The following is a 25,401-nucleotide window of genomic DNA, read 5'->3' as shown; positions in this document are numbered from 1 at the left end:
TCATCCTGTAAGTCATGAATGTATATTGTGAAAATACACTCCTTTTCCTAGGTCTCTCCAGTCCTTTTCCTTCCCCTTCAAACGTTCTGCCAGAAGGAGCCACTGGCTCCGAAAGCTTGCCAATTACAACCGTCTTTTGTGTGTGTGTTCTGCTGCCTGAGTTGATATTTTATCTATCCTATTAAATTGTCTCAATACTTGAAGTTCATATAACAACAATGAAAATTGCTAGATGGGAAATGTGCAAAATAAGGGGAAGGCAGTCCCTTACCTATAGGGGATGGGTGCTTGTTCACTGAAGAATGCAATAGAAAACAGTTAACACTAGCTTTTGAGCTCTTGCTCTTCTTCTAATAAGACTACATACATGCACATACATGCAACCACACAGACACCCAAACGCAAATGCTCACAGTAACAGTCTCTCACTAGGTAGGAAATAGGAAATGCACGATGATACTGTTCAAAGTCCATGTGTTTCTAGTTAGGCCTCTCAGCCGAAGTGCTAATGCGATGGCAAATTTAAATGTGTGCAAAAAACTTGAATCTTCCAACAGTGAAATATATTAAAACAAGGCACCAAATGGAGAGAACCATGGACAGATGTAAGACCATTGCATGTGTCTCCCCATCTAGGATGGGGTCTCCTGTGACTTTGCACTGGACACGGTGTGCACAAATCAAGGCATGCATGACTTTGCACCAGCACATGCACCTCATTGCCATTTCATGGAATGGCTGCATTCACATAATGTTCATAGAAAGTTGCACAGGTGTAAACGCACTTCTACAGCACGTGGTTGTGGCTATTTTGTGGACCATTGTCACTTCTCCCTTTTCCTGCTCCACTAGCAAACAATTTTTGGGAAGAACAATTAGGGTAAAATGCCATATGAACTTGAATCTTGCTAATTTTACAGTTGTGTTTTTTTTTGTGAGGTATATGGAGAAGGAAACAATACGTTGGTCTACTCTAAGCTCTCGTATCTTTAATAGTAACCCATACTGTGATGCAGGAAACCTCTCTTGCAGCATTTGCCACTGCAGTTGGCTGAGCACCTCCATGATGCTTTCATGCTTAGTAAATGAACTTTTGGGTTTCTCTGTTTCTTCTATTGATCCTATCTGGTACGGACCCCAGAATGGTAAGCAATATTCAAGTACTGGTCAAACAAGGGTTTTTTTTAGCTAATGTCTTTGTGGGTGGGCTACATTTCCTGAGGATCCTTACACTGAATCTCAATCTGGCATCTGACTTACCTGCTGTAAGTTTTATCTGGTTGTTCCACTTTAAATCACTCTGTATGTATACTCCTAGATATTTTATGGATGTAGCTGCTTCCAGTAATTGCTCTGCAATTGTGTAATCTTATAATAATGGGCTAATGGGCCTTTCTTCTTTATTTATATGAAGTGTATTACATTTTCATGTTCAAGATCAGTTGGCACCAAGTGCCAAGCCTGCATTTTGCTACAGTTCTCTAGTGTTGCAGCTTTTCTTATGCAATAGGATAATTCGCAAAAAGTATCATGGAACGTCCCACGTTATCCAGTAGGTCATGTATTTATGTTGTGAAAAATAATGGTCCTCCCTTGGGGTATGCTAAAAGTTACTTTTACATCTGAATATTTTTCTCTTTAGAGAATGATATTCTGTGTTCTTTGTGCTATAAACTTTTCAACCCAATCACTCAAATGATCTGATACTCTCTGTGCTCATATTGTGTTCATTAGGCAGTGGTGTGAAACTGTAACAAATGTCTTCTAGAAGTCAAGGAACACAGCATCAACCTGAATTCTAGGACCTACTGCTTTCTGGCCCTCAGGATGGACAAAGCAAGCTAGGTTTCATATGATCATTGTTTTCAGTACCCATGTTGGTTCCTGCAGAGAAGAGTTTTGGTCTCCCAAAATGTAATACGTAAGTGTAAAGCAAGTTCCAAATTGTAGAACAGCCTGAGGTCAGAGATATAGGCTTATAGGTTTGCATATCAGTTCGATGACCCTTCGTGAAAACGGGAAATGACCTGCACTTTTTTCCAATAATTAGGAACTCTTTGGTCTTCCGGCAACCTATGGTAAACTGCTAGTAGAAAAGGAGCAAGTTCTTTCTCATACTCTAAGTAGAATCATATTGGTATGCTGTCAGGTCCAATGCCTGTTCCTCTGTTGAGTGATTTCACTTGCTTTTCTATCCCATGGCCACTTATTTTGATATCTGTCATTTTGAAGTTCATGGATGATTTAAAGAAGGAACTAGAGTGTAATCTTGCTTATTAAAATAGTTTTGGAAAACAATGTTTAGTGTTTCAGCCTTTTCTGTGTTGTTATCAATTTTTATGCCATTATGATCACTGAGTGTCTGGACAGAGGGGTTTGATCCATTTACTGATTTAACACAAGACCAAAACTTTTTATGCTTTTGTGTTAAATCAGTAGATAGAATCTTACTTTCAAATTTATTGGAAGATTTTTACACAGTTTGTTTTTAGTAATTTTGGCTTCATTCAGTTTATTTGTCTGTGAAACGTTGGCTATGTTTAAATTTACAGTGTAGTTACCTTCACATTTGTAACAATTTTCTAACATGTTTGGTAAGCCACGGTGAGTTTTTTCCATCCCTCACAACTTTGCTCGGCACATACCTGTCTAAAGCATACTGCACAATACTTGTGAACCTTATCCATTGATATTCACCATTGTCAGTGCTGGAGATGAAAGTTTTGTGATAACCACTCAGGTGATCTGAAACTGTTTCTTATCACTCTTGCTATGCAAAAATATCATCCTACCTAGCTTCTGATGACCATGTTTGACCCACCTTTAATGCTTATCTCCACCCAAATTATTTCACATTCAGAATCTGTACTATTTTTTATTTATTTTATTTTATTTACACATCAAGTTCTGTAGGATCAAATTGAGGAGCAAATCTCCAAGATCATAGAACAGTGTCAGTACATGATATTACGATATAAAAGTAATAACAGATAAAAATAAAATGTTTATGAACCTGAAAAAAGTCAGTCAATAAGTTTAAGTAAATGCAATCAACTATACAGCAAGAATCAGCTTAATTTTTTAAGGAACTCCTCAACAGAATAGAAGGAGTGACCCATGAGGAAACTCTTCAATTTTGATTTGAAAGCACGTGGATTGTTGCTAAGATTTTTGAATTCGAGTGGTAGCTTCTTGAAAATGGATGCAGCAGTATACTGCACACCTTTCTGCACAAGAGTTAAGGAAGACTGATCCAAATGCAGGTTTGATTTCTGCCATTTATTAACTGAGTGAAAGCTGCTTATTCTTGGGAATAAGCTAATATTGTTAACAAGAAATGACAGTAAGGAAAATGTATGTAAGTCTGCAGGCTTTCGTGGCCGTTTTCACCGAGACTCGTGAACAGGGGTCAACAAGAGATTCGTGAACTTACACCACTTATTGCCCGAACCGCCCATTTCTGAGCCAAAAATATCCGTTTAGAATGGGAAGAGTTACCCCAAAATATAATACCATATGACTTAAGCAAATGAAAATAAGCAAAGTAGTTCCCGGCGGGGTCAGGGATTTTCTCTGCCTCGTGATGACTGGGTGTTGTGTGATGTCCTTAGGTTAGTTAGGTTTAAGTAGTTCTAAGTTCTAGGGGACTGATGACCATAGATGTTAAGTCCCATAGTGCTCAGAGCCATTTGAACCAATAAGCAAAGTAGACTAATTTTCGTGTCGGACGATCACTGACTTCAGGTACCGTTTGAATAGTAAAAATGGAAGCATTAAGGCTTTGAACAAGTTCCTGAACATGGGCTTTCCATGACAATTTACTATCTATCTGAACACCTATAAATTTGAACTGTTCAGTTGCACTAATCATATGCCCATTCTGTGAAGTTAAAATGTCAGGTTTTGTTCAATTGTGTGTTAGAAACTGTAATAACTGAGTCTTACTGTGATTTAGCATTAGTTTATTTTCTACAAGCCATGAACTTAACGTCATGAACTGCACTATTTGAAACCGAACCAATGTTGCACACAACATCTATTACTACCAAGCTAGTGTTATCAGCAAACAGAAATATTTTAGAGTTAGCCGTAACACTAGAGAGCATATTTATATAAATAAGGAACAGGAGTATCCCCAACACTCATCCTTGAGCCTCACCCCACTTGACCGTATCCCACTCAGACCTCACATCACAGCCATTCTCAACATAGTGAATAATGACCTTTTGCTGTCTGTTGCTAAAGTAAGAGGTGAACCAATTGTGAGCTACTCTCCATAATACATAATGGTCCAACTTCTGGAGCAATATCTTGTGATCAACACAATCAAATGCCTTAGTTTTCAAAAAATTTGCCTAGCACTTGAAACCTTTTGTTTAACCCATCCAGTACCTCACAGAGAAAAGAGACTATAGCATTTTCAGTTGTTACACGACTTCTGTAGCAGAACTGTACATTTGATAGCAAATCGTGTGACATAAAATGATCAATTATCCTTACATACACAGCCTTTTCAATAACTTAAGCAAACACTGATGGCATAGAAATAGGTCTAAAATTATCTACATTATCCCTTTCTCCCTTTTTATAAAGCAGCTTTACTACTGAGTATTTTAATCATTCGGGAAACTGAACATTCCTAAAGGAAAAATTACAAATATAGTTAAATACAGGGCTAACATGTGCAGCACAGTACTTTAATATTCTGCTAGGCACTCCATCATAACCATGAAAGTCCTTAGTCTTCAATGATTTAATTATTGACTCAGTCTTCCCCCGTCTGTATCACAGAGGAGTATTTCAGACATCAATCTCAGAAAGGCATTTGACAAGAAAGTTAAATGATTCCCTGTAGAAACTAAATTTTTATTTAATTCACCAACAATGCTCAGAAAATGATTGTTAAATACTGTACATACATCTGATTTATCAGTAACAAAAATATTTTTATTATGAACTGACTTTATATTGATGACCTTGTGCTGCTGACCAGACACTTCCTTCACAACTGACCATATGTTTTTAATTTTACCCTGTGAATTAGCTATTCTATTTACATACCACATTCTCTTTGCCTTCCAAATAACATTTTTAAGCACCTTACAATACTGTTTGTAATGGGCTACTGTAGCTTCTTGTGATTACTTCTAACATTTTGATATAATTCCCACTTTGTTCTACATGATATCCTTATCCCACTAGTCAGCCACCCGGGCTGCCTATAACTGCTGGTACACCGTTTAGAACATTCTAATGGAAAGCAACTCTCAAAGCAAATGAGAAAGCATTATATTTATCATCTATGTTGTCAGCACCATAAACATCCTGCCACTCTTGTTCCTTGACAAGGTTTAAAAAACTCTCTATTGCTGTTGGATTAATTTTCCTACAAAGTTTGTAACTATATGTGACATTTGTTTGAGTACAAAAGCCTTTTAGTGTTAAAATTTGTGCATCATGGTCTGAAAGGCTATTCACCCTTTTACTAACAGAATGCCCATCTAGTAATGAAGAATGAAAAAAAAATATTGGCTATGGCTGTGCTACTGTTCCCCTGCACCCTGGTTGGAAACAATACAATCTGCATCAGATCACATGAATTTAGGAGATCTACCAACATCTCCCCCTGTGGGTCCAGGGGTTAGAATAGCCCCGAGGTTTTCCCACCTGTCGTAAGAGGCGAGTAAAAGGAGTCTCACATGTTTCGGCCTTTACGTGATGGTCCCCTGTAGGGCTTGACCTCCATTTTTCAAAGTTTTCCCAAAGAGCGAGCCAACTGGGGAAGGACGCCTTACGTGGTGCATCATGTCCATCATACGCTGAGACATATCGCATCCTTTGTCAATGTGGATCTGCACTTCTGCTCATTCTCCAACTGTTGGGTGAGCTCATCCCAAATATGACCCCAAATCATTTCCCTCCCTGGCCACACCATAGGAGGAACGTCAGGCGAAAAGGATGGCAGCGGCCCTTATTCGCCCCGATAACTTGTATGTTGAAGAGCTGATGGGGAATCTTTCATGACGATGAAGCCTAAGTTTTTTGTTGAGCATTTAGAGGACAAGTTTGGGGAGGTGGAGGACTTGTCCAAAACGAGATATGGGTCGGTCTCGATCAAAACAGCATCCTCTGCCCAGTCACAGGTGTCACTCGCTTATGACAAGCTGGGGGATGTTTCTGTAACCATCACGCCCCATAAGAGCTTAAATATGGTCCAGGGTATCATATTCCACAGGGACCTTCTTTTGCAGTCTGACAATGAGCTGCATGCCAATTTAGAGCAGCAAGGTGTAAATTTCGTTTGGCATGTCCACCGGTGTCCGAAGGATAATCATGGTGCCCCCGGTGCCTTCTTCTTGGCCTTCGAGGGTAATACATTACCTGAGAAGGTCTAGGTGAGGGTCTACCACTGTGATGTAAAGCCCTATATCCCTCCCCCAATGAGGTGCTTTATATGCTGGAAGTTTGGCCGTATGTCTTCCTGCTGTACTTCTGGTGTCTCATGTCGAGATTGCGGACGCCCATCACATCCCAATACTCCTTGTGCCCCACCTCCCATCATTGTCAACTGCAGAAAACACCATTCGCCTTGCTCGCCTGACTGCAGGATTCTCCAGAAAGAAAGGAAAATCATGGAGTACAAGATCCTGGACAATGAGGCTAAGAGGAAATTTGAACACCTACATCCTGTTCAAATGACATCGTCTTATGCTGCCGCTACAACAGTTATAGCCCCATCAGCTCCACGAACCCCAGTCAACTCTCAGAACCAAAAGACTACACCTGCCTCCTTGATGGTGGTGGTGGTGGTGGTGGTGGTGGTGGGGGGGGGGGAGCTATTCCCTCCCTGTTGCTCCTGCACCACCTACTACTTCATGAGCAACACCTGCTTCCCAGCCCCCTCCAACTATCAGGGATATCAGTCCCCCTTTCTGCGCCAGAGAAGCGTAAGTCTTCTTTGGCTCCTCTTGTTAGCAAGGGGTCCCTTGGGTCACTCCCCTCCCAGGTTTTTGCTAGTGGGAAAGATGACACCTGGCAGTGACTGAAGAGCCCAAAAGCAGCTGGTCTTAGGGCTTTACGCATATCCTCAGTCCCAGATACTGAATCAGTGAAGCCCTCCCAGCTAGGAAAACCCAAGGAGCAGTGAAAGAAATGCAAAAAGAAGATCCCCAAGACCAAGGGAATTGCGGGGGCACCCACACTACTGCTACATACAAGCTGTGCATCTGCAGATGAGGTTGAGATTCTGGAGTCCACTGAGGATGTAGATCTCACTGGACCCTCAGATACAATGGATTTGGACTGCTCAGGCAATAAGTCGGTGGCAGCAGGTGACCTTGAGGCATAATCTGCCTCATTGAATGTTCCACGCCTTTCCAGTCTCACAATGACGTCACCCACCAGTGGAATTGCAGTGGTTTTTTCCACCGCCTGACTGAGCTATGGCAACTGTTAAGCCTTGCACCTGCTTTCTGCATTGCCCTCCAGGAAACCTGGTTCCCGACAATGCAGACCCCTGCCCTCCGTGGCTATAAGGGGTATTACAGGAACCTTAGTGACTATAATCAAGTGTCAGGTGGAGTTTGGTTTATGTCCTAAACTCAGTCTGTAGTGAAACTGTGCCTCTTCAAACCCCTCTTGAAGCTGTGGCTGTCAGAATAAGGATGACGTGGGAAATAACTGTCTGCAATGTATATCCTCGTCCAGATGGTGCAATACCACTGAATGTATTAGCTGCACTGATTGATCAACTCCCTAAACCTTTACTACTTTTGAGAGATATTAATGCCCATAACCCCTTGTAGGGTGACACCGTGCTTACTGGCCAAGGCAGAGATGTCGAAACTTTACTGTCTCAATTTGACCTCTGCCTCTTAAATACTGGGGACACCACACATTTCAGTGTGGTTAATGGTAACTACTCTGTCATTGATTTATCAATTTGAAGCCCAGGACTCCTCCCATCTATTCACTAGAGAACACATGACGACCTGTGTGGTAGTGACCCCTGTGGTAGTGACCAGTTCCCCATCTTCCTGTCGCTGCCCTGGCGTCAGGCCCATGGACGCCTGGCCACATAGGCCTTGAAGAAGGCGGACTGGAAACTTTCACCTCTGCTGTCACCATTGAATCTCCCCCACAGGGGAACATTGATGTGATAGTTGAGCAGGTGACTACAGCAATCTTTTCTGTGGGAGAAAACATGATCCCTTGCTCTTTAGCGTGCCCCCAATGAAAGCCACTCCCTTGGTGGTTGCCAGAACTCGCTGAAGCAATTGAGGAGCGTTGGCGAGCTCTGCAGTGGGATAAGCGGCACCCTTCCCTGGAGCACCTCATAGCTTTTAAATGGCTGCGTGCCGGGGTTCGCCAACTTATCAAATGATGGAAGCAGGCGTGTTGGGAGAGATACGTCTCGACCATTGGGTGCCATACGTCACCTTCCCAAGTCTGGGCAAGGGTCAAATGTGTTTTTAGGTACCAAACCCCAACAGGTGTTCCTGGTGTTATCTACCGACGCAGTCGCGATTGCCGAGTGCTTTGCTGAGCACTATGCTTGAGCCTCTGCGTCGGAGAATTACTCCCCAGCCTTTTGCACTCTCAAATGGTAACTGGAAGGGAAAGTCCTCTCGTTCACTACATGCCACAGTGAATCCTATAATGCCCCATTTACAGAGTGGGAGCTCCTCAGTGCCCTTGCACATTGCCCCGACACTGCTCCTAGGCCAGATCAGATCCACAGTCAGAGGATTAAACATCCCTCATCTGATTACAAGCGACATCTCCTCGTCATATTCAACCAGATTTGGTGTCCATCGCAATGGCAGGAGAGGAACATCATTCCGGTGCTCAAACCCGGTAAAAACCCACTTGATGTGGATAGCTATAGGCCCATCAGCCTCACCAATGTTCTTTGTAAGCTGCTGGAACATATGGTGTGTTGGTGGTTGGGTTAGGTCCTGGAGTCAAGTGGTCTACTGGCTCCATATCAGGGCGGCTTCTGCCAGGGTCGCTCTACCACTGATAATCTTGTGTCCCTCGATGCTGCCATCCGAACAGCCCTTTCAAGATGCCAACACCTGGTTGCTGTCTTTTCTGATTTATGAAAAGTGTACGACGCTATCTGACAACATCATATCCTTTCCACATTATATGAGTGGGGTCTCCAAGACCCACTTCCGATTTTTATCCGAAATTTCCTGTCGCTTCGTACTTTCCATGTCCAAGTTGGTGCCTTGCATAGTTCCCCCCACATCCAGGAGACTGGGGTCCCGCCGGCCTCTGTATTGAATGTATGTCTATTTTTAGTGGCCATTAATGATCTAACAGCAGCTGTAGGGCCATCTGTCTTATCTTTTCTGTATGCAGACTACTTCTGCATTTTGTACTGCTCCACCAGTACTGGTGTTGCTGAGCGGCGCCTACAGGGAGCCATCCACAAGGCGCAGTTGTGGGCTCTAGCCCACGGTTTCCAGTTTTTGGCCACCAAGTCATGTGTTATGCACTTCTGTCGGCATCATACCATTCATTCTGAACCAGAACTTTACCTTAATGACGATCCACTCACTGTAGTGGAGACATATCAATTCTTAGGACTGGTTTTCAATGCCCGATTGACTTGGCTTCCTTACCTTTGTCAACTTCAGTGGAAGTGTCGGCAGCACCTCAATGCCCTCTGTTGCCTGAGCAACAGCAACAGGGGCGCAGATCACACTACACTGATGCAGCTGTACAGAGCCCTTGTTCAATCCTGCCTTGACCATGGGAGTGTGGCTTATGGTTGGGCAGCACCATCAGCATTGTGTTTACTTGACCCAGTGCACCACTGTAGCGATTGCCTAGCAACAGGAGCTTTTAGGACGAGTCCAGTGACCAGCGCCCTGGTGGAGGCCAGAGTCCTTCCATTGCAGGTTAGGCTTGCACGACTGCTGGCCAGTTACATTGCACACGTTCATAGTTCTCCTGCACATCCAAATTACCATCTCCTTTTCCAACCCACTGCAGTTCTTGTCCCGCATCGGTGGCCCAGATCAGGGCTTCCAATTGCAGTTCATGTCTGATCCCTTATTTCCAATCTGGAGTCCTTGCCTTTACCACCTATACTTGAGGTCCATTCACATAAACCTCCACGGTGTACACCTAGGGGGCGCAGCTTCGCCTGGACCTTTCATATGACCCTAAGGACTCAGTTAACCCAGCGGCTCTCTGGTGTTACTTCCTCTCGATTCTTGACATGTACCGAGGCCATGAAGTGGTTTACACAGATGGTTTGATGGCTGATGATCACGTCGACTTTGCATATGTCCATGGAGGACATATTGAGCAGCATTCCTTGCCCAATGGCTGCAGTGTTTTCACTGCCGAGCTGGTGGCTATATCTCGTGCTCTTGAGCACATCCGTTCATGCCCTGGGGAGTTGTTTCTTCTGTGTACTGACTCCTTGAGCAGCCTACAAGCTATCGACCAGTACTACTCTTGCCATCCTTTGGTAGTGACCATCCAGGCATCCATCTATGCCCTGGAACAGTCCAGTCGTTCAGTGGTGTTTGTCTGGACCCCAGGTCATGTCAGAATCCCAGGCAATGAACTTGCCGACAGGCTGGCCAAACAGGCCACGTGGAAACCCTTTGTGGAGATTGGCTTCTCTGCATCTGTGCTGCGTTCAGTACTACGTTGCAAGGTTTTGTGTCTTTGGGAGACAGAATGGCATAACCTCAGTATGCACAACAAACTGCGTGCCATTAAGAAGACTACGAATGTGTGGATGATCTCCACACTGGCCTCTCGCAGGGACTCTGTGGTTCTCTGTCAGCTCTGCATTGGCCATGCTTGGGTGAAACATGGTTACCTCCTGCGTCGTGAGGACACATCTCAGTGTCGTTGCGGTGCCCGACAGACAGTGGCCCTTATCATGGTAAGCTGTCCTTCTTTGGCCACCCTGCAACGGACTCTTCAGTTGCCGGACTCGTTGCCATCAATTTTAGATGACAACGGCTCATCAGCTAATTTAGTTTTACATTTTATACATGACAGTGGTTTTTATCATTCTATATAAGTTTTCGCACATGTCCTTTGTCCCTTTGTGTTTTCCACTCTAATGCTTTTAGGCTGGATGTTTTAATGTGTCGTGGAGTGGCTGGCTTTTCCTTTTTATTCTCGTGGTCGGCCAGCCACGGACATCATCTCTCTTATCCCTTCTACCTGTTTCTTGCTTCTCTCTGTGGTTTTCTTTGCCTGTTTTGTCCATAGTAGTGTTGGTTGTCTTACTGTCATTCTTCTGGTTCTTCCATTCTCCTGTTGTTGTGCTGTACATCTCCTTTGTTTTCTTCTTACCCTTGTGGAATTATTTTACTGGGAACAAGGGACTGATGAGCTCGCAATTTGGTTTCTTCCCCCTCTCCTTTAAACCAACCAACAAATCTACCAACATCCTTTTTCTTGCTCTATCACATACAAAATTTATATTGAAGTCATCACATGTAACTAATTTTTAGTACTTCCTACAAAGCGTATCAAGAACCCTCTGTAGCTTGAGCAGAAATGCACTGAAGTCAGAGTTAGGGGACCTATAAACAACAACAATTAGAAGTTTAGTTTCATTAAATTTAACTGCCTCTGCACAAAATTCAAATATGTTTCCAGTGCAGTGCCATGATACGTCTATGGGCTCAAATGGAATACTGTTTTTTGTGTACATAGCCACTCCCCCACCCCACAAGGAACTCCTTGAAAAATAGCCAGCTAATTTGTATCCTGGTAAAGGAAGCCTCTGAATTGCCAAATTATTTAAGTGGTGCTCCGACAGACCAATAATTTCAGAGTCAACATCTATAAGCAGTTCACTAACTTTATCTCTAATATCTCTTATATTTTGATTAAATATGCTAATTCTTTCTCTACTTGGAAACATGAAGTCCTCTGAAGGTGAGCCCTTAGTTAGAGGGACTTTCTTTAAATAGGTATACCCATCAGCTGACTTCAATCTAAAAAAGGTGCAACTTTAACACCAGCTACTACAGGAATTTTTCCATAAGTGATCCCACCACCACCCACTACACTGTCACCTATAAGCTTTGCCAGCATCCCCTTCCTTACAGCTATAAACATGCCTGCACCACAGGCATTCGACCTATCTTTTCAATATATATTCCAGTCAGAATTTAGAATTTAATTGCTATTAACATCTGGTTTCAGGTTTATGACCCGGGTATTATATGGGAATTGTTACCGTTTATAAGGGAGACTAGTTCTGGGACCTTTCCATAGATGCTCTTGCAGTTAACTAGTACTATATTAACATTTTCTTTCTCCAATCTGCCATGACAAATGCTTCTTTCTTTAATTACTGGGGGTAGTATTCTTCCCTGTCTACTGTGGGGTACAAATGCCACCTTCCAATAGATTCATGAGGATTGGCACAGTAACACTGCAGTAGTATGCTTGAAGCATGGAAAAAGTTTTTTTTTTTACAGTAGACTAATTGTTCGCAGCTCACTTTGGCACATTATCACAAGCTCTTAGTAGGGTGTGATTACATGCGTTAATGCATTTAAACTGCTAAAAGGGTCCTGTTCATGTAAGTAAGGAGTTATCCGCTTATAGATACTTAACACAGGATGAAATGAGCTCCCTGATAAATGGAAGTCTCATACACAAATCTTGCAGAGTCTGCAATCCAATCATGTACATCCGTTTGTTCATCTGTTGTAGCATCAGGTGATCTGTACCATTAGCAAAACAATGCACCAACCTGCCTCTCCTGAACTGTGTCAAAATGGTTTGAGGAACACTCAATGAGCAAAGGGGTGCTATGTGGTTCCCATATCATCTGACAATCCTATTTAGCACAACTGAGGCACAACTGATTGAGATTTGTCAACTCAGATAAATCTCAGTGAGCTGTAGGTGTTTGAGCAGTCATGTATCAAGAGGACTCCCCACAATTTCAGAGGTTCGTCAACTTGTTCAGGACAACGTGGAGCAGTGCACATTAATAGGTTGATTTCTTTAATTCAGTTGCTTGCAGATTTATGTTTTATAAAAGCTATGCAAATGTATGTAATGCTGTTCACCAAGTTATTGAAAATGGATGTAACTATGAAGATGAGCTTAAAGTTTCATTTGTAGCCTTTCTTACTTTACAGCTACAGAAGTTCACTTATCATTTCAGATTTCTGGATCTTTTCAGGTACCAATAAACCTATTTCTCATTTTTTTCTTATATTTAATTTAATTTAATTTTACAGTCAACTATCAACATAGTTTTTGACAGAGTTGGAAAGAAAGATCCAGTAACCAGAGGCATTGAAATTGCAGTACATTGGGTCGGCATTAATATTGATGTGACTTTCTGGTCACAACATATTTCATTCTTTCTTGTTGGCTGCATTGTGGTCACTTCTATTAGAGGTCTTCTTCTGACACTTACAAAGGTAAAGTACTAGGTTTTAAGTTTCAAGTTTGTTAAAATTTGTTCCTTTTAGTTGTATCTTGATTGATGTGAAAGTTATTACTATTATCACCAGCTTTGTTTTGTTAAAAACATGCAGTGTGAAAATAAAGAATCTGTTGTTATCAAGCTTTAATATATTATGCTGAAAATGATATAACAAATATTTAAACATACACAAAATAAAATAGTAATGCAATTAATTATATTTATTTATGTTACAGTTCTTTTATGCTATATCCAGCAGCAAGTCCTCGAACATAATTGTTCTCATTCTAGCTCAGATAATGGTAAGTCAGTACTTTTCAAATGTTTCATATTTTTTTTACAAAAGAAATTTTATTTTTAAACAAGATGGAAAATATCAAAGCTTTTGTTGGAGCTAAGAAGTTATCAAAACACACACACACACACACACACACACACACACACACACACACACACACACCTGGTGCATTGTTCCACTGCAGCAGCCTGACTGGTTGTGCCACATGGAATAGTTGAGAGGAACAAGTAGAGGGAGTGGTGGGTATGAAGGATGAGAGCAGGGAGGGAGAGGCAGCAGGAGGACAGGATGGAAACTGGTGAGCCTACCCTGGTACAGGCACCGTAAGTTGGATATGGCACACAAAGTAGAGGATTGGTTTGAGGAGATAAATAGAGAAAGAGGCAGAATGCAGAGAGAAGAATGTGAATGTAGATTAATAGAGGGAAGTAGGATTCCTGGGGACAGGTGTGCATGTGGGTGACTAGGGAACATGGCAAGCGGAGACTGAGGTCACGAGGATTGTAGGATTGGAGGATGTTTTGAAAGGACAATTCCCATCTATGTAGTTCAGAGAAGCTGGTACTGAGAAGTGAAGGATTCCCATAATCAAATAGCCATTGAAGTAACCATGTTGTGCTCAGCAGTATGATCTGCCACTATGCAGTTAACGTTCCTCTTGGGTGGACTGCTGGTTGCTGGTCATATCCACGTAAAACTGTGCAAAAGGTACAACAGAGTGGGTATGTGGCAGGATTGCTTTCACAATTGGCACTGCCTCTAATACAGTAGGATATCTCCATGAGGGAACTGGAAGAGATAGATATAATAGGCTTTGCACCCAAGTCTTCCACGAAATATGGGTCATGTGGTAAAGGGTTGGGGTAGGCATAGCGCAAAGGTGAACCAGGATATTTCTTTGATAGTTGAGCAGTGGAATACCACTTTGGAAGAGACAAGAAGGATTTTGTAGGGAAGTTCCTTACCTCAAAAGCTTGCTGAAAGGTAGTATAAACCCAGTGGACTATGTGCTTAAGTAGTACCACCACATTCTTATTACACCTGCTCCAGTATGACTAGTTCTCCTTTGAGGGCAGATATATGAACAAATCTGAGGCATGGTCGAAGGCACCTGCATGACACTTTCATATGCCAAAGTTTTTAGAAGTAGCCCAGAGGATGGTGCCCAGATATCCAATATCCGAAACACGTGCTAGGTATAGGTGCGTTGTATATATCTTCATGATGTCCTGTATCCAGGACACTGTACCATCCATCCTCTATAGACTCAATGCTTTCTCTCCTATTCATTTCTTCCTATCCTCTTCAGCTCATTGTGTCAAGGAGGTCATTGATCTCCAACTTTCCAGTGACTCCATAAAACCTACTGTCCATACAAAACCTGTGAACCATCAACAGTAATTCCACTTTGATAGCTGCTATCCTTCCCACAATAAGAGGACTCTCACATACAGTCCATCCACCCACAGACAGCACAGCTCTAGTGATGAGCAATCCTGTGCTCAGTATGGCGACTTCACAGCAGATCTCCTATGCCATATCCACACATGCCAGTGATTCTCCAAGCACCTCCACAAATCAGCTGCAAAGAATAGTCTCTATGCTCCCCTTCTCCCTCCTATTATTGAAGATCAGTACAGATTGGAACAACTTAACAATGTCCACTGACATGCCTTTGACTACCTCTCATTGTTCGATGAAATGAGGAACATCCTTCCCAGAATCCATCCCATCTCACCCAACGGTAATCCACCATCTGCTCAACCTACAAAATACAATAGTCAATCCTTAAAACACACATACCCACTATCCCTGTCACATAGGTCATATGCATATGGAACATCCAGGTGCAGAACCTGTCCTATGACCCATTCTGTATATCCTGTTCAAGTCCTGTCACAGGAAAATCCCATCCTATCAGAGGTAGGACCATTTGTGAAAGCTGTTCTGTCATACACCAATTATGCTGTAACTTTTTCTTGGTCTTTTATGTGTGCATTACCGTCATCCATTGGTCCACCTGAATAAATGGCCACCATCAGACTGCAACCAAAATAATGTAGACCCCCTAGAGGCAGACCATACCAGCAAGCATAAAATACCCACTTACACTGGCTGCTTCACAACCTTCTGGATCTGAATGCCCCCCTTCCCCTGCCAGTTCAGTTTTTTTCATTGTCTATATCTTCATGATGTAAATGGGAACTGTCATTATAGAACATCCTTCCATCATGCTGTCTTCATGCCCAAATCCCCACCAGCCGTTGTCACTATGCCCCACCTCCTTCCCTACTGCACTCAATTAATTCTCTCCCACCTTGTTCTTTCGGCACTCTCCCTCTTCCTTTATTCTATACCCTTTCCCTTTCCAATCCAGTCCTCCATTTCTTCATGTGCCATTTGCAATTTTCCCTACATGTACCAAGGCAGGCTGTAGGTGCCACAGTCCTATGCCATTCTATTTCCAGCATACTCTGCAATAGTGTATATACTTTTATAATATTCTCAAGAAGATTAAAACAGTGTGATAGTCAGGGTATCAGTCATGTACCTTCTCAATGAGTCAGGTTTGACTGAAAGTTTGACTTACAGATTTAATCTGTCAGAAAGTTTCTGTGTGATTTTGTTGTGTGGATGAGCTATAGAGTACAGCATAGCAGGAGAGTAGTTTCCAGCTGCAGAAGGATACGTATACGTAGTGTTGAAGCAGCATATTTGACCACTGAAATGTGGCAGATTAGATGAAGCAAAACATGTCTGACAAAATACGAGGTGTATTTTTAAGTAAGTTCTGTTTTGAAATAAAACTAAAGCCGTTAGACTTTCCTTAGCAATTTCATTTTTAAATGAAAACCTGTACTTTAATCTACTTTTCTACATAATTCATGCAATAGTTTCTACACAATTCATACTACCAGCTTTTGAATACCATCCTCATAGAAAACTGCCTCCTGATTAGACAACCATTGCAACAAGGTCATTTTGACATTGTTATCATCATTGTAGTGCTAACAAATCAAAAACCTCTTCAATTGCAGGAACACGTGGTAGTCACTGGGCACTAGATTGTTGCTGTATGGTGGGTAGTCAAGTTGTTCCCGTCCAAATGATCAGCTCTCGAATTTGATTGGCCATGTGTGGACAGGCATTCCTATGAAGCAAAACAATCCCCTTACTCAGCATGCCATGCCTTTTGTTTTGGATTGCACGGCACAGTTTTTCTAATGTCTCACAATAAGTCTGAAAGTGGATGGTCTCATCACAAGTCAAAAAATCCACTAGAAAAAAACAGTACACATGATTTTCCTGGGCTGAAATTATTTGCTTGAACTTCACTTTCTTGGGTGATGTTGATTGCTGTCATTTCATGGATTGCTACTTTGATTCATGTTTAACGTAAGTGACTCGTGTTCCATCAGCTGTGACAATTTGGCTTAAAAATTTGTCACCCTCATCACAGTACTGCTCTAGAAAAGTTAAAGAACTGGCTACACATTTGCTTTTGCGCTCCTCAGCTTTTGTGCTCCTCAGTCAGCATTTTTGGTACTCATTGTGAGCTTAACTTTCCATAATTTAAACATTTTGTAACAGCTGCGTAATGCACACAGAGTAAAGTGTCTGTTCTGTATCACTTTTTTATCAGTTTTCTGCACCAAATCATCAGTAACTACTGAATGTCATGCACTTTGTTACTCATTGTGCACATTCGTACTGCCATCTTTAAAAGATCTCATTTACGATCCACCCCATCATTTATAATCTTTCCTCCATACACTTCTCTAATCTGATGATGAAATTCAGTCACTTTCACATCTTTAGCACAGCATGTATTTTGCAGTCAGTGGGATTCTCAATGGAGACCTTTCAGATACTCACAAACATGCCAAATGACTCTGCAATGGAGTTTGTGGCTTGCCAATTGAGCGTGGTACACATCGTGCATGTGCCAAATGCTGACCATTATGCTGCAACGGTGGAACTTCAAAACGGTACTTACTTTAAATACGCACCTTGTATAAAATCATTTTTTTAATTCGTTCATTAGACAGGTCCTTGAATTAAAACTGTAGTATAACATAAATGTTCATTCATGTTTCATACCTTTTCTGGATAACAGAGGGCCGTGAATGTAGGTATTTCTTTACCAGTTTTAAATGGGGTGGAGCAGAGTGTAGGAGGCAAGGAAAGGAAACTCGATCACACACATAGAATGCTGTGGAAAGAAAAATGGTCTGCTGGAAGTAAGCTTCATCTCCATCTAGTAATACTGTCAGTTGCAGAGATGATAAACACTGAAATATTTCATATGATCACAGTTAAAACTGTCTTGTGCACATAATGCTATGGCTTGTTGCATCATAAAAAAAATTTTTTTTTTTGTTTTAATTCCTCCCTAAAAGCACATAAATGTGTATTCTCAGAATTCATAGAGTTGAGTTAACAGTAACAGAAGCAAAGTATAATATTAAAGTTGCATGTCATGTACTAGACATTTCATGGAAATTAATGTAAGGTAAGCAGTCAACCATGGATAACATTAGAGAACATTCTTAAGTGAATTGCGTGTCAGAATTTAATTTCATTGTTTGCGATTAACAGTTATTTTTTTCCTTAAAGAGAAAGAGAGAAAAAGAAAATAAAATGTTGTGATTTGAGCCCAAAGCTAAACATTGAGACAATCCAAACCTTTAAAGGTCTCAGTCAAATGTGTTCTCATTCCCTACTTTGGACTTTGTCATTTTATTCTAATTTTACTCCATCTTTGTTTTCCCGTTTTCCACTCAGATACATTGTCACCCCCCCCCCCCCCCCCCCAGGAAGTCCAAGATGCCCCTTTATTACTGTACTGTATTTATTTTATTACATTCTAGGGCATGTACTTTGTGTCATCTGTGTTGCTGATGCGGATGAACATGCCACCAGAGTACCGAATCATCATTACACAAGTCCTGGGCGAACTACAGTTTAATTTCTACCACCGATGGTTTGATGTCATTTTTCTTGTTAGTGCTCTCTCATCAATTGGCTTCTTGTACCTTGCTCATAAGCAAGCTGTGGGTGATGGTGGCTAAAAGCTGCCAGCGTATGGCAGCAATCGGAGCATAATGTGTCAGTCAAAATATTAATATCTCTAAGGATGCTGTTTTATGGAGGTATTGTCATATTTTGACATTTCTGTTTGTTCAGGTATAATGTAACATCAGTCACAAACAAATAATGATTAATTTCTTAGAAGTCACTCTGAGAGAGAGAGACAATTAATAAAAATCTGTTTTAATCTTTCAGTCAGCAAAATACTTCGAAACAATGAAATTTGCTTTATTAAATTTTATAATATTATTATGGTTTTGTTCTTAATACCATCTACTGCATCCAGATGTTGCAACACAGGGAACTGATTGAATATTGTGAAATTCATGCAGCAGACTGGTAATTAATAAATGATACTTCTAACTATTTGCAATTCCAATAGCATAGTGATGAAGAGAACTATATCCAAAAATGTATCAAACGAGGATGTCAAACTGTGTGATATCATTCTTAAAGTTGTTATTGGTAATTTCAGTAGTGTAGTGTTTTGTACATACTAAGTTTCAGGTGACTGATGAGTCACATATCATGCATCATCTTCCAAAATCTTCATTCATTTGTGTGTGTGTGTGTGTGTGTGTGTGTGTGTGTGTGTGTTTGTGTACAATCTAACAATTTCATAGATCTGGGAAGGAATTATGTACTAAAACGTATTAGAAATTGGAGTCCTCTGCTGCTCTTGTTAAATTCCACCTGTAATTTTATGCTTCTAACAACAATACAGTGCTTCACTAGGATAGGAAATTCTTTATTAATTGTGTATTGCTTTCTGAAGATTTGAATGAAGTATAGTGGAATCAATATCTCCACCTTGATTCGGCACTATGTAGTCGCCGAGAGGTGCGTGTGTAGCCTATAGTTCCGAAGAAACAATATTCTCAGTCTTGTTCATGTGCTTGTTGATGGCTCAATGTCTCAGCTATTAAGCTACTTAGTGAGTTGTTATCTTTACTACTCCCATAATTTATCTTCCACCAAGGACTTTCCATTACCATTTTAAGATGTGAGTTAACTATATATGACAATAACACATTTAAACAGAGCCTAAAATATGAGTGGCCAATACTATACTAATTTCTGTTTTTAATCCTTTAGAACCATGTTTAGTATACTGAATGTGAATATAAAAATTAACTGAGAATGATTGTGAAGAAAGTGAAGTGTATGGGTCAATCAACACCCTCATCAAGTGTAATTAACGAGATGTGTGAGAGTTAAGACATGAAAACAAACAAACTACTACAAAGATGATACAGATCATAACTGAAGATACCTTTTTCTGTAATTCAAGTTTAGTGGTCATGTTTAAAGGAATGGGTAATCTGGTAGGTTAGCTATTCATTCATCATCAGGATCTAATTTGTTTGTCCCTGCTAGAAGTTTTTGATATATTTGCATACAGTTGTCTTCAGAAATGTTCATGCACATTCTTTGTTTCTTGTACTTCAAGATTTCCTTTCTTTTTGGCCCCACATCATTATAATAATCTTTGCGCCATAATTTTAAATAATTATGGAGACCAAATGTCAATGCACTTGTGGCTTAGGACTGCCCATGCAAGCTACATATTGCTTGTTTTCTGTCCAATGCTCTGTAAGAAACTGTCACACTTCCAATCTTCATTTTGACATCTCTAAAACGTATTTCCATAAACAAATTTTGCAAGAATAATACATGAAACTATATAAACTTCAACATACCTACTTCTCTGTATGGTTCATAAAGTATACTAGAACACTCATTGTCAGTGTCCTTCGCTTATCTTTCATCAATACACCACCTCTTCTGATTCATCACCACCTCCTGTGACAGCATTATAAATAATAAGAATGAACGCACTTAGCAGAATCTCTGATTTACTCATCAGTTAACTAGTCAGCTGATTGTCTTCTAAGTTTCCTGCTACCTGTTTCCATTTGATTGTTGGCAGCTGTGGTGGTTCCAGAGATAACCAGAGAGAATGCAATATTTAGCTTTTTAGTTGCCACTTTCACACATCTTAATTGGACACAACGTCCCAGAAATTCAAAATGTCAAAGTAGTTCCATAGTCAGGAAAAGAGTGTAGGGGTGCAGATGCAGGAATCCTGTAGTGCCATTCTAGGAAAAGTCCTAATGAAGATAGTTTGCCATTTCTTTCGTCCGACTTGTTATTAAGGATCATGCATGTAACATGTGGACAACTGTGAGGAGGGCTTGTACGGTGTCTTGTTGTGTTTTTGTTGTGATGGATGAAGTGAAGGGAGAGGAGGAAACCCATTGCTGGCATATAGTCTACTCCTCTTGAATAGCACCAAGTGAGCCGACTCGCGTAACATCCCCCTTTAATAGACGGATCACCATCAACAGTTTCACATGCCTTCACTTCATGAGACACTGCAGAGAGATTTGGAATTTAATCATGGACATTGACACAGGGACTGGTGGTCAGGAACTTTACGCCACCACCTCTTCTCCCCTTGCTGGCCGAATATTGGCAATGAAAATTTTCTACCATCAGGATTCAAATTGGTTCACCCCTGAGTTAAATGCCACTGCACAAGCATACATAAGTGATCTCAGCTATGCAGGTGGGTTTTCGCAGAAATTACTTAAATGAAAACTGCAGTGGTTTCTAGGAACTGAGGAATTGATAACAGAAACACAAAATGAACATTATGTATATCTGTTAGCACTGCTTACATTGTTAATGGTTCAGCAGTTCTGTTCCACATAGAGCAATTCTGTATGTTCAATTATTGTACTTTGAATTTAGTGTGATCATGGAAAACTGATTGAAAGCAAGCAAGGGTTTAAAAGGAGACATACACCCACAATAAAGAAGAATTACTAAACAGTAGATAGGCATACAAAGATGATGTCGGTGACTTGCTTTCTTCATTGGAGCATAGTGGCTTTTCTCATACTATATTTGGAATGAAAGTAAATAGAGCAATTTGAGTGTGTCTTATCTATTTAAACAGCTTGATGTTATCCTTTTTGTATCACTCCATGTCTGTTAGTTCCTCTTTCTTATCATTTGTTATCCAGTGCTACATTAACATTTTCCTCTTAATTTTCTGAATATCTGTTCCCTGTGTTGATATATATACTTTCTTCACTGAAAGTGTCCAGTCTTTGACAGGTAGAGATCATAAGTCACGGTAGACTGTGAATACATTTACCCAGTGCTTGATTTGTAAAAAAAGAGGTTCTGGTACTGTTACTTCCTGGGGAGGAGGTGGGTGGGAGGGTGGGTTGTTTTTGAAATTTAGACTTCTTAAAGTGTTATTTTAATGCTTTCTGCACATTTTAAAAGTCAAATACAACATTTGTACTGATAAAAAATAAGTTATATCGTGCAACATCTCAAAATCTGTGGTTCTGATATTTTTTCCGGTGTGGAGTACTGGTGTGTACTGTCAAAAATCAAGCACTGCATTTATCTGTTTGTGCCATGTGTAGATTTCTTATGGACCTATGTTGTGTGCTGCAAAGACTACTGGTGCTATAAGCTATGGTGAAAGGTGAAAGACATTTTGAGTGGAATTTCTTGTACCATTGCTACTGTGAAATCCTTTGCAGAAGAAGAGCACAAGAATATTAAAAAAAATGTAATTAGCATTTATTTTGTTTCCTCAACTGTTTCACTTTTGTAATGAAGGTTGTGTTACATGTTCATTCATATCAAATGCTTCACAAATACCTATAAATAAACTGTGTTCACTGTGGCCTATTATGTAGATATTCAATTGTGTTCAGTGCATTTCAAATTGTTACAAAATTGTAAACATTCCTCTATTTCCAAGTACATAGTTCTAACATGTGTAATTTGTGAATCAAGTGGGCTGTGCTTATTTCCTTAAAAGGCTTTACCACATTGTGTTCAAAATGAAACTCGACAACAGAGAAAGAGAATTTTTTTAACTATTTCTTGTACCGTTTCTGTATTGAAACTGCAATTTATGCATCCTTATTGTATCATTTTCATTTAGCTTACATAAAGGAAAGTTTTATAGATGCAGAATAATAATTTCTAAACATGTATGACGTATATACCCAGGATCCCACTATTATTGTACACTGATAAGCCAAAACATTATAACCACTGCCCACTGCAATATCAGATGGCACCTAGTGGCATTGTGGGCACAAGACATGGTAACAGAAGTGTGTAAGCAGAGCAGACACAGATGGGGGATCACACTAGTGAAGACAAGGACTGCAAATGAGGAAATCCATTGAGATAAGTGACTTTGACAGGGGGCAGATAATTATTAACAGAGCCTTTGAACAAGTGTCTCAAAAATGGTGAAGCTCATCAAATGTTCATGTGCTACTGTTGTGAGCGTCTACAGAAAAAGGTGAAAGGACACTGAAACTATCACTAGGCACTATATGGTTGAATGCCCATGACTCTTCACAGAACATGGGATTTCGAGGCTTGTCTGCCCTGTAAAGTATGATTGGTGGTCATCTGTGACATATCTGCTGAAAGAGCACAGTGCTGGTCCATGCATAAATTTTTCAGAGCACCCCATTCATTATACAGTGTTGAACATGGAGCCCCATAGCAGACCACTGTTGTGTGTTCACATGTTGATCCAACATCATCATCAATTATGATTGTAGTGGGTACAGGGTCATCGGGATTCAACTGCTGATCAATGGAAACATGTTGGGTCTCTGTGTGAATCAAATTTTTGCTGCACTATGTTAATGGATGCCTCTACAGATGCCATCATCTAGGTGAATGGCGGCTTGGAATATGCAGTGTGCCCCAGCTAGTAATAATTGAAGACATGCTGATAGCTGTGAATCACCTGCATCCCTTAGTGCTTGGTGTCTTCCCCGATGGCGATGTCACATTTCTGCAGTTTAATTTTCTGTGTCTTGGAGCCAGAACTTTGCTACAATGGTCTGAGGAGCATTATAGTGAACTCATATTGATGTCTTGGTCACAAATTCGCCTGGTGTACATCCAGCAGAACTCATCTGGGCCGCTATTGGTCACCACCAATACACAAATCAGTGGCATATTTTTACACAAATTACACGACCTGTGCATAGACATCTAATGCTACATACCTCCACAAACCTACCAACAAACTGTCAGATCCATGACTTATGTATTTCGTTCCAATGATGGACAAACAAGCTATTAAGGAGGTGGTCATAATGTTTTGGCTCATCGGTGTATAAGTGCTTCTAGCATCATAGTAATTGATAGTATGTATATCCTCTTCATTTCAAAGAATGTGCTTTTGAAAGCAATGCATACAATTCTGTGCATACTCTATAGCCTAAGGAATCCACAACGAACAAATCTTTTCCTCAGCACTCTTTACACTGCAGAAGACTACCTGTGTCTCAAGGTATGTCATATGATGCCTCTTTTCAATCAAGTAGCACACAGCTTTTTCGGGAGTAACATCTGAATTTGGTCAACCTGTAAATGTTCATTGCTGATAGAAACATGATTCTGACAAAATTCTGCAGACCCCAATTGTAAACTGTTTTTCTTAGGAGGAATGATTACCACAATTTGAATGACATGATTTGAGGCATTGTCATTGAGTTTGGTCTTAATGAAAATGTAAAATATCAGCCAGTGAAAACCTTCATGTGAAATTTTTATTTTTCTCACCATACTTTTTATAACACTCACAGTAACACTTCTCATTAGTGACATGTAGTGGTCATTTGTGAAAACCTAAACATTGACCCTCATAATACTGTACTTTCTGTCTCATTAATCATGTTAATGATAATGTGTCCACTTTATTTCATGCTTATGCTGTTTGCACTGTTAATTGTGTGGCTGTTTTTGCCATTAACTCATTTAGAGTCTCACAACATATATCCCCTACGCTGGTTCTGGGTATTATAAAAAAATGTTGATACTTTCGCTATCTTATTTATTACATCCTGATTCTACCTTAATTAATCAATTTTAAAGAACTTACCAGTTTATGAAAATTACAGATCATTCAGTTCTTTACTCTACCTACATTTTTGTTGATCAGCCAGTGTTCATATGAAAAACAGTTTACCCTTTTTGAGTTACCAGGGAAAGCTTTTTATGCTACAAAAATTGTTACAGTGTGAAAGGATATTTCATCTTGTTGTGTAAAATATTCTTCTAAGGCAAGCCTCATTTTCATAAAGAAAGACTTTATTCTGCTAAGCTAATTTATAAACCTATGGTTGCAGATAAAGGTGACTTTGTGATTTGTGCCAAATGACTGTGCATGCGTGCGTGCGTGTGTATGTGTGTGTCTTGTCTAATTCAGTGTCAAAAGCTTACATGTTTAGCAGTGTTTTTGCTGTGCCTATGTGTGACTCAACATCTCCATTATGTAGTGAGTAGAAATCTATCCTTTTCATTAATATTGTCATTACTCCATCCTAGACTTTCCATTGTTTGATTATGTCAGAGCAGTTTTATCACTAGTTCAGTTACACCATTAAAAAAAGGAAAGTGCTAGTTTTAATTTGGAGACTAATGTGTTTTAGAAATTTTCTGCAGAAAGTTAAATAGTCATGGTATGTGAGAGTTACTTACTCTTCTGATGTTTCTGAGTTGTGATCATTGACTG

The 25,401-nt window shown here is 40.4% G+C and overlaps 1 protein-coding gene across 1 annotated transcript in view; it reads left to right on the top strand.

Moving 5' to 3' along the window:
* The window catches only part of LOC126236146 (Golgi pH regulator A), a 115,796-nt gene extending 93,754 nt beyond the window's left edge, over positions 1–22,042 (top strand). The window contains exons 7-9 of the mRNA XM_049945229.1: positions 13,245–13,430; positions 13,672–13,737; positions 18,605–22,042. Coding sequence (XP_049801186.1) covers positions 13,245–13,430; positions 13,672–13,737; positions 18,605–18,805 — 453 coding nt within the window. The 3' untranslated portion in view covers positions 18,806–22,042. The remainder of the gene's footprint in view (positions 1–13,244; positions 13,431–13,671; positions 13,738–18,604) is intronic.
* Positions 22,043–25,401: the final 3,359 nt, after the last annotated feature.

This window comes from Schistocerca nitens, chromosome 2, assembly GCF_023898315.1.
Source record: "Schistocerca nitens isolate TAMUIC-IGC-003100 chromosome 2, iqSchNite1.1, whole genome shotgun sequence".
NCBI lineage: Eukaryota > Metazoa > Arthropoda > Insecta > Orthoptera > Acrididae > Schistocerca > Schistocerca nitens.
This window is presented reverse-complemented; position numbering and strand designations above follow the sequence as displayed.